The sequence below is a fragment of the Phlebotomus papatasi genome, chromosome 1 (genome assembly GCF_024763615.1).
Source record: "Phlebotomus papatasi isolate M1 chromosome 1, Ppap_2.1, whole genome shotgun sequence".
Lineage (NCBI taxonomy): Eukaryota > Metazoa > Arthropoda > Insecta > Diptera > Psychodidae > Phlebotomus > Phlebotomus papatasi.
In genome coordinates, this window is record NC_077222.1 from 73,734,385 (window position 1) to 73,755,050 (window position 20,666).

The following is a 20,666-nucleotide window of genomic DNA, read 5'->3' on the forward strand; positions in this document are numbered from 1 at the left end:
CCGAATTTAGAAACTGTCCAAAATTATGAGCTTTTCCCCTACAGACTTTTTCTTTTTCGCAAAATTGTCAACTTGGGAATCACAATTCTCATGAACTTCCAAAGGTTGCCAAAACTTGGTCTTCTCTTTGGCCCCAAGTTACATGTCCAAATGATTGATTTCAATTTTCACCCTTTTTTCAGATCGCACAAATCGACAAGGCAAATACGTCAAGAAATACGTGCATTTATATTTTTCTCATCATCTGCTTCCACGCGAAATTGGACTCGGAAAATGTTTATGCCATTTCTTTGATAAATGTTCTTCACACATTCTTAAGTTACAAGTTGTTTCCTTTTTCTTTCTTCTTCATCGCTTCAATTTTACATCTTTGCAGTTACAACAAAGCATTAATTTATGTAATTAAAAGATTACTATCTTCTTATCTCTCTCGCATTTTTTTTTAAGTTTAATTATATATTTTCTGTTATATATAATTATTTATCCATTTTAGAAGATGAAATATAAACTCAAATATTTCTCACAGCATTAGAACAGAAAAGAAGTTGATTTTTTTGAGAAAATAGGCCAATTATGTGAATTTGAAACTTCTTAAGTTATTTCAAAGTTAAATTTAACAACTTTAAACTGATTATCAACAATTATAGTGTGATTGAATGTATAGTTGTTTTTATAAATCAAATTTTCTGGAGGGATTTTTTTTCTCTAAAGGATTCTGTCACCATGGTAAAAGGGAAAAATTTGATGCGTTAAAGCGAAAAATCTTATTTATCTTTATTAATTCTTTTTTTTCTCTACAGCTAATTCCTAGTGATTGGAAAATAGTTACATAAGTGTGACTGTTATTTTGAAACATTAAACGTTTTGTATTTTTCATTAAAATCTCTTTTGAATAAAACAGAATCCCCCAACCAGGTGACTTCTAACACATGACATGTGCCTTCTCCACATGCAATCACTTTTAAAAAATTAATGTGTAAATCAATAAAATATACCTCGTGTTATTTTCTATTTCTCTGTTTTTTTTTCTTTGCCCTCATGGGTTGAGTAAAACAACGAATAATCCTCATAAATTGAAGGAATAATTAAAAAAAAAAGAACTAATAAAGGGAAATGAAATAAGAAATTATTGACCTTTATGCGGAAGTTGTCGTCATATCCCTGAATGCCTCCTCGAGGGCGTGCTTCTGTTCTGGTGTTAAAACATTGACACATGCCTGAAAGACCTCGGGATTCTGCTCCAGCTGCTTCACAATGCCCAGTAATCTCGTTGCATCGGGATGTTGCACAGGAATCAAATCACGCACAAACACTTCTGATATTATTGACAAAATTCGCGGGAGATGTGCATTGTTGGCCCCAAGGATCACTGGATGATTTGCCTGAATCAAATCGCACAGATATCCATACACGTGAGGGGCCTCATCTTCATCCTCAATCACCGGAAGCCAAGAGAACCTGCAAAGAAAAAATGCATTTTCTCCATCTTACACTTTTCAACAAAAATCCCTAGATAGCTTAAATTTACATAATATTTAAAGAACTATTTTATTTGCTACATTAAAAACAATTATTTTTAAGTCAATTTGAACCCCCCTTTAAGGACTAGACACTTTTCACTGACCAGAAATCAACAATCAAAATGAAATCGATAAAGAAAAATTATTAAACGTCTTACAGTGTCGGCCAAAAGTTTCTTGACAAATCCATGTTCTAGAAACCAGTTGAAAGTTATATAATTTTTTTCTTTGCAAACTAGTTAATTGTAAGGCCCAGCGCACAATAACTTTTGTTTGTAAATATGTTTGAAAATTTCCTATGAGAGTGAGCGAAATGACTAGATCTATATTTCACTCACTCTCATTGAAATGTCAGAATCATGTTTACAAAACAAAAATTGTGTGTTGGTCATAATGCCCAGCGCACAATAACTTTTGTTTGTAAACATGTTTTCAAAATGTTCTATAAGTGTGAGCGAGATAACTAGATCTAGATCTAGATCTCACTCACTCTCATAGAAATGTCAAAAACATGTTTACAAAACAAAAGCTATTGTGCGCTGAGCATAATGCCCAACGCACAATAACTTTTGTTTAGTAAACATGTTTTTGACATTTCAATGAGAATGAGTGTGATCTAGATCTAGTCATCTCGCTCATTCACATGGGAAATTTTGGGCCCATTATGGTTCCCCAATTAAATTAATCTTCGTTAAGGACAAGATGGTTCAAGCCAGCTCGTTTTTCGGATAAACTCCATTAAACAGGGCAGCTTCAATCTTGATAGGTCTTCATCAGACAGCACCGCTTTGCCTAGCACTCGTCTGATGTTACATAAGCTGGGGTAGTTACAAAGATACACTCAGTCCCGGCATTAATTACATCGGGATTATGCACATACAATTATGCAAGTTTGCCTACCATTGGGAGCAGGGGCATGACGTTTCCTATGTTTCCCATATGTTTCTAGCGTGCCGAAAAAACTTTGGAGTTTATTCAGTGTTTTCTGTCATTGTGGAATGAATTAGCCAAAAATACAAATACAAAATAAAAGCCAATTTGATATGGAATAGGCAACCGAAAACCCCAAATTGGCAACATACGTTGTTTGGGAGATATCTTGTGAAATGTGTACACTGAGAAAAATCCGAAAAAGTCAAAATAATATTCCTGAAATGTTAGTTTTACCCTGCAGTATTGATCCTAAAACGTTGTAAATATTACCCTTTTTAGGTGTATTGGGGGTTAAAGTTACCCTTCTTTCGTGTTGATTTTGCCCTAAAGAGGTGTAAAATTAACATTAAAAAATGTTGATATATTTTTACACTAAAAAAGTGTTAAAGTTATGGCGAAAAAAAGTTAATCGCAGCCTCTTTTTTTCTCAGTGTACGAAAACAGGGAAAAATTTAGACTAAAACTGGTCGCATTTTTCAGAGCTAATGGCACCCCCCTGATTGGGAGTTAATTTATGAATTCATTTTTGAAATACGCCTGAATGTATAGTGGAGACTGGGCAAAAAGTCACAAAACAGATATTTTATTTTTTTACAAGCAACTCGAGCGCTTCAGAAATTCCTAATTAGCGCAGTTTTATAGGAAATTTACCGCTCTACAACTTTGTGAAAGTAATATTCCTCTATTTAACAGGATGTAGCTTCCGCCACCCTGCGAAAGTATTAAGAAGTAAGAAAGTCTCTTTTTTGGATCTTCAAATAGATTTTCGAAATTTTCAAGATCTACTTCTGTACGGAAAGAATCGCAGCTCTACTATCTGAGAAAATTTGAACTTTTCTACCCTCGATGCCAGATTTCACTAGACTCCCAGCACCAAGCAGGACTGCGACAGGTTGCTCAGGAGATCGATTTTGATTAGTTTTGCAGGCTAGTCAATAGCTTAGGACTCGCCTAACCCCTTAAGAACGATTGGGTCACCGGTGACCCAAAAATGGAATTTTTCCTACGGCCTTCTCAAGCTATGTTTTGGCCTAAAAAGTCAGAAAAGGTGATTTTCTCAGACCCTCATTTTTTGACCTTCTCGTCCTTAAAGGGTTAAAGTGAACTTTTGAACCAAATACTGTAATAAAGTTTGGTTGGCGTCCGGATTTTATAATTCTATAACTGGATTAAGCATGGATATGTAGTCTGATCACTGTTATACGGTGTACGCAATGTTTTTAAACCATTTTGTTGGACCAAAATCCATTATTGATACATATTTTGCATATCGGAGTGTATTTTGATTAAATTAGCCATAATTTAAGATGTAAGGGAAAAATACCGGAAGTAATAATGAAAAATGCGTTTATAACGGCCGGATGTCATAATTTGCACTCCTATTAACGTAAATAATCCGTAAAATAAAATTTTAGACCATAAAGTTGCGTTTCAGAACAAGGGACAAAATTGTACCAGTGCATCCTTTCTTTAAAAGGCCGTAAAAAACATATTAGGGAAAAGTGCCCATGATTTATAAGCTTTATAAGGACTACAGGTCTCAAGGGCCTTATAAAGCTCAAGTCCTTATAAAACTTGGGACTACGGTCCCAAGCTTTATAAGGATTAAATTTTTCCTATGTTTCTGAATAAATGCGACTCCGCAATGTATTTTAAAAACAAGACACTTTCCCCTGGTTTTTAAAATATGGATCAGATGAGTCACATTTAATGAAAAACACACAGGAAAAATTTAGTCATTGTAAAGCTTGAAACCGTGTAAAGCATGGGCGATTTCCCCTAGTCCTGTTGTCAAAAAAATCTTATCAGGCATATTTTGTAGCTTTATAATAGGGCTTTCCAAGAAAAAAAGTTTGAGGCGAAATATAAATTAGATCCTGAGATAATAATTTTTTTTATAGAGAACCGTGAAACATTGATACAATTTTGCCCTGTACTGTATAGCTGGAAGTCGATTTATTTTAGTTTTGAAGATAATAAGCGTGTAATAGCGGGCAACCGGGAAAGTTTTTTAATCACCCAAATATTGCTATCCCGGGCTCTTGGACGACTAAATCCACTTCCTGAGACGCAGAACTCGGAGCCTGATGCTCACCCTTCCGTGGCACTCCCAAGACTATCTCGTTCTTCCTACCAACGTTCTCCACTCGATCCCCTTCTATTGAGAGGAAATAACTCATGGATTTTAAAAATTATGATCGCTACAATTTTATAGAAGAACTGACTTCTACAATATTCGTGATAGGAAGTGATGAAACACATTTTGACAAAGTTTGAGCGCGATCGGACGACATGAGATTTTGATATCAGGGAAGAGTTCGCCAAAAAGGGCAAATTCAATGAGTAAATTATTTTGCCCAAACTATTATAAACTTAAAAGTCTTAGGAAATGTTCTACTAGTTTGAAACAAAAGTAACTTTCAGTCACCCCTATAATAAGTTCCAATAACATCTCTGTATTCACTGAAAGACTTATCAGTTTAAATTAATCATAGAATTTTCTCACAAATTATTTGCTAAGAAAAATTTCAAATGCTGGTCAACCCCAGTTTGAAAATTTTGTAAATTTTTATACTTTTTCAAATAATGCATGATTTTTGTACTCACCATAAATTGATTATCTCATCTGTATTTGTGAGGGCTGTATTGTTGTATTTGAGAATTTTGGTGATTGCAGAGATGGCATTTTCAGTGGAACTGGCATTTTCTGGCTCACGACTACCCGGTGTATTCACCACCTCCACCAAACGTGGAATTATCTGAGCGCATGCCATAGCAAATTGCTCACCGGCAAACTGACCTATCACGCCACATCCATACGCTGCTGCTTGCCGAACCTCCGGTTTCTTGTCTGTCACATACTGAATCATAGGTTCCAAGAAGAAGTGTTGATATTCAGCGCACATAGGTCCAGTGAACTCTGCAATACGCAGAAAAAAAGCAACGCATTGTCAACTATATGCTAGAGAAGATAGAATCAAATTTCACCTTTTGTCATAGTCAATTCTAATGTACACCCACATTTCACGCGAATAATGCCGAAAGGTTAAACAAAATGAGGTTCTCTATAGTTACAAAGTTCCTTTGAAATTGATGACTATTTACTCATTTTCAGGAGCAGAATTCATCAGTCATCACAAATTACTCTAATTAGTGTACAGTGTAGGTACAAATGAACTTAATTATCCCACGAGAGATACTTTAGAAAATTACCGAATAATTGTCGTCATATTTTTAGTGCGATATTTCTTGTAGCGTTTTGAATTTCATTAGCTAATGTTACATTAAGTACCTAAGGGATTTTAACATTTTCCAACAAAAAAAACAAAACTTATAATATTTGAAAATAAAATTTATAACAAAATTAAGTTTTCAACGTTGACTAAAGCCTAGGGTAAATGTCCTAATTCAAAACCATTTTCAGACATTTTAACTTTGACAGGAAGATTCAACACATTAAGTTCATTTTTTTTCTGAAGAAAATTACATAAATTTGCTCGTTGACTCTTCTAGAATGTTACTGTTTAGTGAAAATTCTTTAGATATAATTTGAAAATTTCTTAAATACAAGAAAAATACGCGAGTGTAAAATGCTTCTATTGGAAACATATTAATCCAAATGGAGACAAGGGAAAATTTCTAATTGGAAACAAACAGTGTAACTGAAACCGCGACGAAAGGCTTCCAAAACCTTGTTGAGTTGCTCTTGAGTGCAGAATTTATTCTTATTCCTGGTCTTTTCTCTTTTCTCATCTAAAACAATAAGAAAATCTCTCCAAAAAATCATATTTCCGTGGTTTCCTATTGAAGCATTTGCAGACACTTCAGAAAAACCCTTTTTGTTCACGAAATAGGTAATTATTTTATTTGAAAACTTCACGTAACTTTAACAATAAAGATTAGCACTTAATTTAACTAAAATTAACCAGAAATATGACATAAATGTTAAACAAAAAGAATAAATAACAGTCACTTTATTGTGTTTTTCACTGGAAAACATGGTCGATGAAAAATTCAATGGTGAAAAGGTACACTTTTAATTTTTCTGAGAAATTTACAAATTAAAATTTTGAAAATAAATGGATTTTCGCTTTATTTGGAGCAAAATTAACTAAATAATGAAACTGAGGCATAGAAAATATATAAATATAGTAATTTAGTACTGTATTTGACATGAAAACAGTGACGTTTCCATTTGGAGTAGCGAAAAATTTCCATTTAGAGCAGGTTTTGAATTAGCTTAATTTACCCTATGGCATCTACACACACACCAAAAGGAATTTGCGTCAAAATTTCTTTTTATTTAATTTGACGTTCCTGTTCACAATGATAGGGGAATTTTCTTTAAAAACGCATTTTTTGACTAACTCCCTAAGTCTGCAGAAGCCTTTAGGCTTCATGGCTTCAAGGGTGACAAAGCGTTCCAGCTTCGCGAAATATGCGAACTCGAGATTTAGATTCTATACAGAAAAAATAGCTTGATATGACACGTATCATTTACCGGTTCACAAACGATTTAAACCGTTTCATAAATTACTCAAAAGATCACCAAAATATGTTAGAACTTTTATAAAATATTCTTCTGTAAAATTTTTAAATTTACATTGTCTTAGCGTCGATTTTATCCTTCGGAATGAATTGAAAGTTAAGTTTCATATAAAATTTATATAAAATGTCAGACTGCTTCATTGAAATTTAAGCAATAATCCGCATAAAACATCAAAATTTTAATAATGTTTTTCTTTAATTTTTTATATATTTTTTTAAATTACTACCTGACAAAATGCAAATATTAATTTGAGCATAATAAGGAATAAAAATATAAATTACTGAATTAATAATTAAAATATTAGTTTAATGATTGAGGTTATTATTTGTTATCAAATAATAACAATCAATCAGTGTTAATTTTAGAATCACGAAAATTGTAAACAATTTTGATATTACCAAAATTGAATTTATAGCAAATTTAGCATATTTTATCATTCCTGGATGAATTTTCTATCAATGAACAATTTTAGATGTACTTTGGCTCTTCAATTTGGCGGTTTAATGATTTAAAAATAAACGATCATTTATACAATGTGGCGAGAATAAAAATGTTTGGAGCACCAGGAGCTTTCGGAACGAAAAATGGTAATTCCTCAATAATTACCAAAAAAAAGGTCATAGCCGAGACACGAAGTGTAAAAAAATAGTTATCGCTCAGTTGTCGCTGTCTCGGCTATTTAAACTTACCCCAGCTCTGTGGGCGCTCTCTAGGTCAGACCATCAGAGCGGTTTCTACATTTATTTTAATTCTTTGGGAAATCTAATTTCTTGGATAAAATTGGATATTTTCTTATGACCCAGAACTGACCTTGAAGAATTGGATTTCTTTGTCCAATATAATATGTTCTGCGAATATTTTGTAAGTGTGGAATGTCAATAACTCCTTTATACAAATAAACCGGGTGTGTCTAAGAAAACATGTTTGGCTATTAAATTCAAATAAAATTAATTTGACTCACCAATTAAGTCGTCAAAAATGCACAGTCCCCACTGTCGATCAGACCACGGACGCGATGGATCGAGCAATTTCACAAAGTGCGGAATCAATTGGCTGAAATAGGGGAGGAAGCCGGCTTTGTAAGTGACGAAGAGGGCGTGCATTACATCAGCGAGGCGTGAAAGCAAATACATATCGACACTATCTTCCTCAGCCAATTGTTCCTCAACCCCATCATCGTAGTCCTCCTCTTTTCGGGCCTGTGCCCGTTTTTCTGCCTTCTGGAAGTGTTCCTCCATGAATTTGTTCACCAACTGCAGCACCTGCTCAATTGCATCATTGGAGAGACAATTGGGTCCAAGAGTTTCGACACACTTGGAGAAGGAATGCAGCAATTCGGGCACAACTTCAGCTTCGGGCTCTGAATCGATGGCCTTGAGGAGTTCAGGGCAGATATACTGCCACATTCCCTGAAGGTACTGCGGTCCCTTAATCTTTGCACAATCCAGGAGGTAGGGCAACGATTCAGCTGCAGCTGTGCGAACACCATCATGGAAGTAAAACTTCAACATGGGCACCATCAAACGAACCACCTGCAATAGACAATATTTAATTTATTAAATTAAAAATAAAATAATTAAAGAATTAGGGTAAGGGCTCATAATTTTGGACAGTCTGCTTATAAACATCGATGTTCCAAGTTTGAAGTGCGATATTTTCAATACTAATTGGCTTTTTTTGTTACTCTCTTTTCAGAAGGTTTGTTTAGGAACTTGGCAAGCTGCTTATCGTCTTTGTGTTTACTAAAATTAGTTTTAATACGTTTAAAAATGAATTGATATGTAGAGGTGAATTTGACTCTTATTTTGGACAACTTGGTTATTAATTTGGACATCTTGGCTGTAAATTTGGACAGCTAATCCGCCTCAACAGGATGCCCATTGTTCTTCATTTCATGAACGAATTTTCCCAAGTCCTCTTCCTGTTCATGTAAGGGAAACGTAGAATGTCACAAGAAGCCCGGAAACTTTCCATATCATTCATTAAAGTGAGTTGACTTCGGTACTCCAAGTACGTGCGGATTCGCTCATTCCCTGGCCTTTTCGGGAGCCTTTCAAGGCATTTTTCGCTACATTTCTTTCGTAGAGATTATGCTCCTTTGTTTCTCCAGGCATTTGTCCAACCTAGTCATCACAAAAGCTAAAACTTCAAGAAATTTCGTGAGAAAAACACCTGTCCAAAATAAGGAGTATCACATCACTGGTAAATGTTTTAAAAAATTTCCCATTTTTCACGGGAAAAATGTAATCCACAAGGCAAATCTCACTTCAGGTCAAATGTACAAATCACCACTAACGTAAATCAACACAATATTCAATGAATATTCAATAATATCACTCAAAAAAAAAACGAAGAAACATTGTTAGTACTTCACCAAAGCTAATAAGACTGAAGTAAACATAAAGTTCTGTCATATTTCTCGTAAGCAATTGCTCACGCTGAATTTTCAGCAAAGCACTTTCAACTCAAATCATATTCAAAATTTAACATATTTAGTGTTAAAATCTTCCAAAAAGAACAAATATTTAGATAGAATTCATTATTCATCAAATATTTGAATAAAAATCAATCATTTTAATCAATTTATTTTTAGTGTCCAATTTTATCCTCAAAGTGTCCAAAATAAGAAACTGGACAAAATTATGAGCCTTTCCCCTATATATGCCCTACAACATTCTAATGAAAACTCCCAGGTTACAGCTTTCTATCTTTAAAATTGTACGAGAAAATATAAATTTAATTTTCGGGCGTCTAACTAAATTTAAAAAAAGTAAATATTTTTTTTTAATTACCTCTTCAGCATAATCGGCAAAGTCTTCCTTCAATTCTCGTGCATAGCACACGAGCATCTCACAAGCTGACGCTTTATCTTCCAATCCAGCCGTACGAATACCAAAGTTATGTTGCTCTCCCAAATTGACAAATTGCCAATCTGCATCACTTTCAATATCCTGAATTTCTTCATTGTCCAGAAGAGCAACTTCTGGCTTGATGGATGCCGTTCGCATTACCGGGCCCATTACCAGCGGCAAATACTGAGCAAATTGCTTGCCCAGGATCTTACAGATCCTCGCCCAGGCCGAAATCAAATAAGCCGTCTGTGGATCATCATCGGGCAGCTCATTTTCGGTATGCGTCTTAAGTAGCATATCCATAATGTCACTGGCATCGGGTACAAATTTCTCCGGACCAACAGCCAGTCCAATTAGGCTTACACATTCAATTGTCTTCCCACGCAGCATCTTCATATCGTCTGTCTTGCCATTCTGAATGATATACTTGAGACATGGCACAAGGCGATCGTAGTATGTTATGAATTCTTTCCCAGCCGTATCAGCCACAGAGGCAATTGTTGTTACTACCTGTTATCGCAGAATGCATTTGTTTTACAAATTAATACATATACATAAATGTACAGCAAAATTGTTGCGACACTTTGCCAAACAGAAAACTTTGTGATAAACCCACATTTTTTTTCTGGAAAATTCACTCAATCTGAATTTCTTCATGGCTTATCTAAAAAGTTTCACAATAAGTAAAGGATACTTTGTAAATTCAACACAATATCCTGATTAGGGCAAAACGTAAAATATATTCTGCGCGGTATTCAAAAGATGGTGATGAGTTTGTAACATTCTTACCATCTCGTTATGGTAATTTTACAAGTCAGAAAGGCTGTTTGCAAAGAATCATCAATATTCTTTGGAAGGTCGTAATAGAACTTTTTTTAAGACTTTGTGATTAGAATAAAATATTTTGCTGTAATTAAAAGTAATTATATGGAAAAATAATATTCACTGGTAATAATGTGCATTAAATTAGTCTTGAACTTGTAAAAATTTAATATTGACCTAGCTAGAATATAGACATGTTATCCCCTGCAAAATAATTAAATGTTAATTAATTTTTTTTATATTCAAACTTCTACAGAAGAATTGACCTTCTTCATTAAAAATTGTTTAATTTTAAAATTTTATAATTATTTAGATCTTTAAGATAAAACAGAACAAAATTTAAATATGCTTTATATTCAAATTGTATCGAAGTAAAAATTTACATATTTATTGCTTAAACTTTACAAAAAGAGCCATAACAAAAATAAAATGGAATAAGGTAAGTGAACCATGTATCGGCCTTGAAAGTTTTATCGTCACCCCAAAATAAAATGATATTTTGAAAATTATTCGTCGATTGTAACGAACTATCTTTTACAATGTGTGTTTCATTTGTAAGTAATGTAAGATATTTGGGAATAAAAAACGGGTCCCGGTCAAAATCTAAAATTCCAAAAGCCAAAATCCTGAATGCCAAAATCTCGAAAGCCAAAATCCCGAATGCCAAAATCCCGAATTTCATCCCTTTCAGGATTCTGAACATTTGGGATTTTGGTTGCCTCCGATTACCGGCACAGAATCGATTAAAACTGGATAGGTGACCCCCAAAACACATCTAAAAAAGTAAAAAAAAAAAAAAACGCACGACGAGTTCTCCAATAATTCCCCAAAAACGTGGTTTTGGTGGAGAAGGGGAGGTGTGTAGGAAAAATGTGGGTGTTGTCGATATTTTCCACCTGATAGCGAAATAGAGCCCAGCTGGTGTGGTGATTTCCTGTGCTTTGTAAGCAAGGCTAGAAGTCAAATACTGCAGGGTAATGAACTTGTTTGATAAGTTAACTATTCGTTTTCGGATTTTATGATCTTTATTACTGCTCGAACTCATAGAGAGAGCTTGTCACCGACTTGCAGCCCTTGGAGCACAATCGGTTAGAGATATCGACTTCCGATTTTCGGTGACCCCCTCCTCCCCATAAATGAAGATTATCCCTAGAAGTTTTTTTTCCTTATTCTTTCATCCGGCTTCTACCTCTCCAAAATCATGTTTTTTTGGTTTTATCAAAAACGATTCCTAGATTTTTTTTTCATAGGTAATAAGGTAATAGAGGTAATAAGGTGAATATTTCGTAAATAGACACATATGACCGAAAAACATTTCAATATTGAGTTTTTAAAGGTTAAAGTTCAACCATTTTATAGGGCATATTTCTCAACCGATTTGCTTAAATTTGGATTTTTTTTTTGAAAGGACTTGGAATTCCCAATCAGGCGGCAACTGTTTCAATCAAGCACCTGGTAAGTTTCCTGAAATTTGAAGCCACTGTCTCATACTTCTACTTAAATTGAAATGGGATTTTTTTTTGCACTAGCGACCGTTACGCTAAATATCTAAAATGTGAGAAGTTTTTTCATATTATAAAATCCCTTATCGGTGGAGGGATAATATACTCAATTTCTGTTTAAATACATTTTTTATTCGGAGCTCTGTGAGCTGAGTCCGAGATCAATTTAGGAAATTGGCTTCAAATAGCTCCATATATATAAAAGTCAACATGCCAGTTTCAATCAACAATGATTCGATAAAGTATCCGTAATATTTCTCGAACTTATTTTTTGTATTTGTCCGTATGTTTGTTACGCATTCCAAAACATTCTAAAATTCATTCTTCAGTATATATAATCTTTCGATTTTTTCACCTCTCAAAATTTCCACCCCCCGGAGGACACTTGTCAACAAATCTTCACGTTTCAGATGATTTCTGAGAAATGTCGTCATGCTGTTTGTCCGTCTGTCCGTCCGACTGTCGCCAGCTCTAGAGGCCAAACGGTAAAAGATAGCCACTTGGGACCTTCGGAGGAGCCCCCTCTCCCATAAGTCGTATATACGAAAATACCGTTGAATCATTCCTAATAACGGTTTTTCAAGGTCAAAGCTTAAAAAGACAATAGAGAGCTCATTTATCAAGCGAAAGGTATCATGTTTGGGCTCGTTGGAAAGGTCTTGGAATTTCCTATAAAAATAAACCGGTTCCAATCGGCTCTGAACCGGTTCATAGCTGATAAATAATTTTTATCCGTAAATCAATTCTATTGCTTTTTAAACAATTTTGGAGAATCTTTTTGAATGATTTATGAATCGGTTCAAATCGGTTGAGAACCGGTAAATGGTAAATGATGCGAAAGTAGTTTTGAGGTTATATAGCATCTTAGTCACGAGTTCGAGCATTTCGCAAAGCCTGGGACGCTTTGCCATCCCTTTTATGGAACAATTTAATCGGCAGTAAACTTGTGTGCTACGAAAAGATAATTCACTGAGTGCTCTTTCTCCTGAATTCGAGCACTGCGCAAAGTTTGGATACCGAGAAACGGCTTATTTAGTGGGAATCTGATGGGAATTTAGTCAAATCATTATTTTGATTGCAATTACGCTAAGTCGTTTTTCAGCTTAAGTTGTAAGTTTTTCCAGCACATTACTGGTTTCCCTAATATCATTTTGATTGTTCCGAAACAAATCAAGCACAAAATCTGTATTTTTGTTCATTGTTATGATTTTTGCCTAACAAGTTCAATAGCGCGATTCCATTATTTTCCATAACTAATCATTCATGCATTCAATAATTGTAACCATCAATGCGCCGGAGTAATGTTTTGATGCATAAAGTAAACAAAGTACTTTTGCTTTTTAGATTACACAATAACTCTTAAGAAATATTGTAATGTTTTTTTAACGAGTCCAAAAATGCAATATTTGCTTGCTTAAAGAAAAATTAATGACTTTTTGAACTTGGCACGATAAGAAACTATACAACGCAATTCCACAGTGGAAAGCAATGTGAAAGAGTGGGTGGGTGTTTTTTTTTTGGCAATTCTGCGACAACAATATTTCACAGTAAATGGTCTAAGAATCGATAAAAATTCAGGTTTATGGGCACAATTGAAGGAAAAAAAGAAAGAAAAAACTAATAAACTGACCTGTTCGAGGACGAGTTTGGTTCCTTTTTCGCAGAACTCCTTGAACTTCATCTTGAGAATGTACTCTAGCTTTGTCATAATGGCATCGAGATAGCGCGTGAGAATGGACTTGGGGCAATCCTCGCTAAAGTTCACCAAAGCAGCACCGGCATGTGCTTGTACACGTGGATTGTCAACATCATCGAGGAGACTGAGAAGTCCAGGAACAACCTGTTCGTGGAATTTCTTCTCAAACACCGGTGCAAAGTCCGTTGACATTTGTCCGATGGCATTGCAAGCAGCATAACGGACACGGGGATGGGGATCACGTAAGTAAACGAGGACTCCATTCATGATATCCTCCAGAATGGCTTCCATTTGCTTGTGACATCCCTCGCCTACAGCCGAGATGGCCATCAGAGCACCATGACGCTGCTTCCAATCTGGACTGTTTAGCATTGTGGGTAAACTCCCAATGATTTGCGGAAGGACAACTTTGCCCCCTAGGCCACAGGCTAGACGATCCAGTGAGGACTCAGCGATAATATTATTATCACTGTTGTCATCCTCCGAAACTTCTGACACTGACCAAGAATCATCATCCTCAAGATCTGTCATCATCTGCAATACGAGCGGAATTAGAGCCACGATGAATTTGTCACAACGCTTCCGGACAGTTGCTGCAGCATTCTCCGACAGAGACACCATCACTTCCAATGCCATATGCCTCCAGGCATCATCAACATCCTGACTCCGGAAAACTTTCATGCACATCTCAAAGATAGCTTCAATCTGAGCTCTGAGGTATTTTGGACATGATTCCGTCAAATCAATCAGCAATTTTATAAGTGTCTGATCCACCTGCTGTTCAATACTCTCAGCAATGATGAAGATCATCCTTGGCAGGATATCCGTGAAACTCTTCTGGATATTCACCTCCTTCTCATGTGCCAAAATAAAAGCCCCTACAGCTCGTACAGCTTGAAAACGAATTTCTGGTGTGGCTTCGCGACTCATTGACTTGGTCAGCATTTGCTTGATCACCTCCAAATACTGACTCTGCTGATTGCCAAAGATACCCGGAACTGATGCAAATATCTGCAATGCTGCCTCATGGAGAGTTGAGTTTGTCGTGCTGGCGCACTGAAAGAGGAACGTCAGGAAGTCTGGCCACTGATTGTTGCCGTCGTCGTCAATCAAATTGCGCGCCACCTCAGCTGCCACCTCACAGATCTTCCTACGCATGTTTGGTGATTCATCCTGCTGCACAAGCGCTACTATTTGCTGCTTTAGTTGCACCTGACAATCCGGCGGAAGCTAGAGAAAAGACAAGAATTGAATTGTTTTGCTTAACCCATTAGGCGGCATTTATATGGGGTCTTTTGATTCGAAACTGTTTTTTCGAAATAAAAATATCTCACTGAGCTTTCTCGCCGTGTCATTTTGCCTAATCTCAGGCGCACAAAATATCGCATTGAACTCTCTCTCAGTGACAATTGCCTACCTTCTGGCGCATAAAATAGCACACTTAGCTTTCTCAGTGGAAATTGCCTACCTTCTGGCGCACAAAAATAACTCTTCGGAAGCTCAATCAGCTGTTTTGTTATTGATAAATATAAAGTGCTGTCTGTGCAGATTTTTCAAGGACATCTTTAAAAATACCTAGTGTTACAGTGAAACTGTTTAGTGAATTTAATTTTCATTTTAATAGATTGTGTCTCTATTTTTAATAACAGTTCCACAACACAAATAAGGAGAAGATCTGTTGAGTAAAATCTCCAAAAAACGAAATATTGCTATCAAGAGAACACAAGGAGGAGTACTAAAGTACAATGAAGGTTTTCATAAAGTCTATCTATCATGAATTATATAAAAGAAAACTAAACATTAGCTATTGTAAAGTAACTTCATTAGCAAAACGTTTTCGCATTGTAAAGCAACTGACGATGTTTCCTTAAATTCCTGACAACATATCATAAAACTCTGCGGTGAGACGAGTTTGATATAATATCTTTTTTAATTTATTTTTCATCAACCATTAATATTTACTTGATAACCCTTTGACTTCTATTAAATTATTGCCAATACCACGTACCTCAAAGCAAGTACCTCAAGGGGAGATTTTGCAAGACTCGCCGCTGCATAGCACAGTGGGGTGCATTTATGAAATAACCTTCGTTTAAAAGCAAGCTTAAGGACGATTGGAACACCGGTGTCCCATAAAGAAAATAATTTTTCCTGGCTACCTAAAGTAATTTCTTTCTTATGTTTGTACGTAATTGCAAAATAGAAGGTTGAAGGAATCTAGGATATTTTTTTGAAGTCTCCAGCTATTTGCTTTATAGTAAATTTTTGAGCTAAAAAATGACGAATTTTTAAATTGTCATGTTGAAAATCAATTTTAATTATTTTTTATACTTCCAGTTTTCTAAAGCAAAACCGTTCTGGAAAAGGAAACTACAATACTCAAACATAATATTTTTCGTTAGAGTGAAAATTATCACTTATTGGTATCGTCAGAAAAATTACTTAGATTTTTGGGCTATTTTTGTCCCTATCGTTCATAGAGACAAAAAATACACCAAATCAGACTCTGTTTGCTTTTCGAGGGTTAGATGTAAGACGTTGTACAAGTTTTTTTATCGGTTTCATTTTTATTACGAACTTTCGGTCAGCGAAAACTGCCTCGTCGTTAAAGGGTTAATTTATTGATACAAAAAAAAACAAGGATTTAGGGACTTAATTAATCAAGTAATTTCTGCAAATAGATTTAAAGTAGTAGAAGTCGTCTTAATTATTTTGCTCTAAAATTACAAAAAACTCCCCCTAACTGATATAATTATGATATTCTGAAGGTTTGTTTCCGATGTTAGGAAACATTTATCCGTTTTTCTTGCAAAAAGAAATCTAGAGGTAAAACCTGTCAAACGTTTAGGAATATTGAGTTCGATCTTCAAAAAATCTTCGCATTCATTGACCTTTCCAGAGGAAGTTTTGATAGCACTTTGCCTTCATGGCCTTCATGCCTCAAAAATTGATTTTACTTTGTCAAAAATTAAAGGTGAGCAGTAGGGCAGTTTGGGGCAAAATGTAACAAAAACCCCAAAAACCTATTTAAAATTCACATTTTTCATTTATTTCTAAAACAGTTTTAATATAGTTTTTTTTTTAAATTTTCGAATGTGTTTGGGGGAATAATCCAATCGGTTATTTCGTTCATAAATACAGACATCTATATGATTACTGTAAGCAAGGAAGGCACCTTGACGCGTATTTAGAGCTAAATCTTACTTAGAAGATAAATCGGTGCTCCTGGACAATCATAATCCTGGACAAATTACTTCAGATCTATGTCCAAGAAGGTGTCCCTTCGACAAATTCCCGAATTTTACTGTGTCCTCAACTGGAGTAGTAGGTAATCATAGACAGATCATAGGTTTGATTACTGAGGAAAGCGCTTTGAAACGCCGAAAACTTTGGCAAAGAATTTTCCTGTTCTGGAAGGATTACACCCCCAGTCGCATCCGGAGAGAGTTCATAGTGTGTTACCTATATGAAACTTATGATCTAAACACTTTTTTACAGTTAATTTTTTAAGGTCAAAAGTTAATTTAATGAAGTTTAATTTTTTTTTTCGAAAGATTCTAAAGTTTTTAATTCCACTCCAAAAAAGCCTTTGCCGGGTTTCAGAATGGTCGAGCCCCGTATGCATAGATCTACCTCTTCTAAATAACAAGAAATTTTAGTAATTTCTCAAAATGCAATGAATAATTTTCCCTAAATATCTAATCTTATTATTATTATTATTGTGTATTGAGGTGGTCAGAAAAACACTTTTAGACCTTGCTACTGGTCAGTCTATTGTTCTATTTTTGTGTACCAAATGCTGAATAAAGTACATAAATCTATAAACACTATCGGAAATTTCACTCGTGCTGATATTTATCCTCTTTAAGAGGAAGCCAAAAGCCAAAAGTATACTATCCGACAAATAGGCCTTAGTGTTCTTTCTTAACTGTGTATTTTGTTGAGATTTAAAATCACTACTTGCAGCTGTCTATATTCAAGAACTAGTTTTATTTAATATATTTATTTTATTTAATTAATTTATTTATTTTATATTTACAGTCACAATGTGTGCTATTGAGATAATCCTTTGAAAGCACAGAAACGGTTTAAACAAACAATTGAAGAAAAAGATAGCGTCAACCGCCGTCTTAGCGTTGGTGACTAATACAGGCTTCGGACCCTTGTTCGGACCTAAGGCTTAACTATCTGGTTTAACTCCTCTAATTCCTCATCAAGCATGATTTTTTAGGAAATTGTTATTTAGAATTGAATATTAAGGGCAAATTAGAATTTCAAAAATCAATAAAATTGCTTGTTATTAAGATTTTTGAGAGCTTCGGGAACTGTGCTAAACCTCCAGTCTGAAGCCGGCATAACCTTCAGAGCAAAACGGTGGTATCGGTGGTATCTATTGAGTTTAAGTATTGTGCAAGGCTAGAATTTCATGCCATTAAGCTTTTTATTTCCCAATTATATTTTTCATACGGATTCGTTGAAACGTTGGGGACTTTAAAGAAGGTTGATGTGGGATCTATAGCCTCGGTGCTAAAACATTAAAATCGGCAGCATCTTCAATCTTAGGAGTAATCGAATTTTGAATTTTTCAGCTTTCCGCATTTTGCTACATTCTCGTAAAATTCATTTTTTAAAAATCTCAACTCGGAAAAGCTCTCGATTTCGATTACTCTAGTTTTAAATTTGAAGCTGTAAGATTGAAATCTACGTGGCTCTTTGGGAATGCTCCAATGCCAAAATTAAAGCAATAACTCAATGAACTGTCTTCTGAGTTCAGGTTTGCTCTTTTTCCTTGATAAACCTTGCTTATCAGATCACCCAATTGATTTAACACACTAAGACGCTCTGTGAATTTTTTAAATCAATTCGGGGAAGAAGTTTTGGGATAATTCCAAATATTATTTTTAAAAAAACTACAAATATTTGTACACAACTGAGTGCTTATCTTTAATAATAAATTATAAGATAAATTTAATAATTGTTTTAGATATAACTCATGAATAATCGGTTGTTAATTTAATATGAATATGATTTAAGATGCAATTAAAGAAAATTACATAATTTCTATTTGAATCTTGAATAAAAATTAATAATTAAAAAAATAAATTACTGAAGATGGGAATTTTAAAGATTATTTTAATTGAGATTGAGATAATTCTTGCTAGTTTTTCTCGTTCAGGCTAGTCAATGGTATTTGGCTTGTACTCACCATAGGATAAAACTCCTGGAATTCTGATGATAGGAGTCGTCTTAGGACAACAGCTGCCATCAACCGAGCTTCCTCTGCCAGGGTCGTGGTGGAGATGGCCATAAGGAGATGTGAGATTTTATCTCCGATTGGCATGTTGTTGTAAGCCTCCTGGAATACCCCAAAAATAACCCAAATTTAGTATCCTCTCCTGAGCATTTTGGAGGGAAAATGTCCGGATGACGCGGTTCCGGATGTCACGAACAAAAAATATGCTCCACTCCCGGACACATCACTTCCCGTCACACTGCCTGCAGTCTGCGTGATATTGAGGCCGCGTGAGTCACCCGGAGGAATCATTGAGATTTGCAACGTTTTGGGATTGTGTGATATGACGACGCTTTGCAAATCTCAAAGCACCCCGAAAGCACGTTGTTTGTTGTCGCACATTTTTTACGCACTTTTCACACCGTATATCCTCCGCGACTCTACCTAAAACCCATTGTATCCCACACGGGCGCTTCTAAACTCGCGATTTACATACCTCAGCCTGTTGTCGGACGTCATTGTCCACGGATAAAAGGGAATTCAGGATTTGGTGAAACTGCACTTGGTCGCCAGCCATTGTTTCGCCTTTTGAAAGAAATGTCAAAATCTTTACAGGGTCATTAGGCCACAACAGGCGTCTGCGGAATTGTCTGAAGGTCGACTACAGACATCCATGGACAGCATTCAATACCAAAAAGGAATTTAAAGGATTAGCAAAAATACGTATGGCCAAGCGACAAAACTACTTAGATATTTCGTTTATTTATCGAGGAAATACAGGATATTAATTGGTATACTTTTTTTAATTAAAAAATCTTACCGATTTGTTAATAAATTTCCACAGACATGTCCATGGATATGTGATAGGGAACTTGGACTCCTTTGTGATAACAGCGCTCGCAGTGTTATTTTTCAATCTCAATTTAGCAAAGACACTTAAGCTTTCGCTGTTTCTATGTTCCGCTCCATCTAATAGTGGAGATTGGAAGTTATTTAAATTTAAATCTGTTAAATAAATTTGATTTTCCAGCATATCCATCTGTAAAATTGAAATTTAAAATAATTTTTTTATTTGCGTTTTTAAAAAAATCTCAATTGGAAGCCTTGATGGAGCTCACTTAAATAAAATTAAATTTTAATAGAGGGAAATTAGAGAACTGAAGATGCGCTATCCCGTGCCACCCATTTTAATTGCTCGAACTCCAAGGGAGAGCATTTTCCACAATCGACTTTTTTCAACTTTTCACCATCCTAACTGCCAAACGGTAAGAGATATTGACTTCCGGTCTTCGGTGACCCCCCTACAAGTCAACTTTCTCTATCGAACTAACTTACCCAAATTACCACCCACCCCTTCTAACCCCTCCAAAAACATGGATTTTTTACTTTGCAAAAAATTAGCCCTGACGATTTCGTTCATTTTTGGATATGTTTCGGAGGTAATCCAGCTGAACATTTCGTCCTTGACACCTATTACCGGAAAAATCGCCATCTTGAATTATTCAAAATCAAAGGTCAACTACCCTGGAGGGCATAATTTTTAACGAATTTGGATAAAT

At 35.2% G+C, this 20,666-nt stretch overlaps 1 protein-coding gene across 1 annotated transcript; it reads right to left on the bottom strand.

The window, feature by feature from the left end:
• Window positions 1-209: 209 nt before the first annotated feature.
• LOC129801586 (importin-5) lies at window positions 210-19,910 on the bottom strand. Its single transcript, XM_055846808.1, has 7 exons — window positions 19,604-19,910; window positions 19,081-19,230; window positions 13,809-15,104; window positions 9,795-10,364; window positions 7,964-8,534; window positions 5,061-5,373; window positions 210-1,458 (listed from the first exon to the last, which is right to left on the bottom strand). Exons 1-7 carry the CDS (start codon window positions 19,682-19,684, stop codon window positions 1,137-1,139), a joined length of 3,303 nt encoding a protein of 1,100 aa, XP_055702783.1. The 5' UTR covers window positions 19,685-19,910; the 3' UTR covers window positions 210-1,136.
• Window positions 19,911-20,666: the final 756 nt, after the last annotated feature.

What these genes read in the sequence shown, in the direction of transcription:
- LOC129801586 (XM_055846808.1), bottom strand. Translation starts at nt 19,684, where the DNA reads ATGGCTGGCGACCAAGTGCAGTTTCACCAAATCCTGAATTCCCTTTTA. An exon ending in CATTTTTGACGACTTAATTG is followed by an intron (nt 5,374 to 7,963) that starts GTGAGTCAAATT and finishes TGCGTATTGCAG; the next exon opens with AGTTCACTGGACCTATGTGC. An exon ending in GATGAGATAATCAATTTATG is followed by an intron (nt 1,459 to 5,060) that starts GTGAGTACAAAA and finishes TTTTCTTTGCAG; the next exon opens with GTTCTCTTGGCTTCCGGTGA.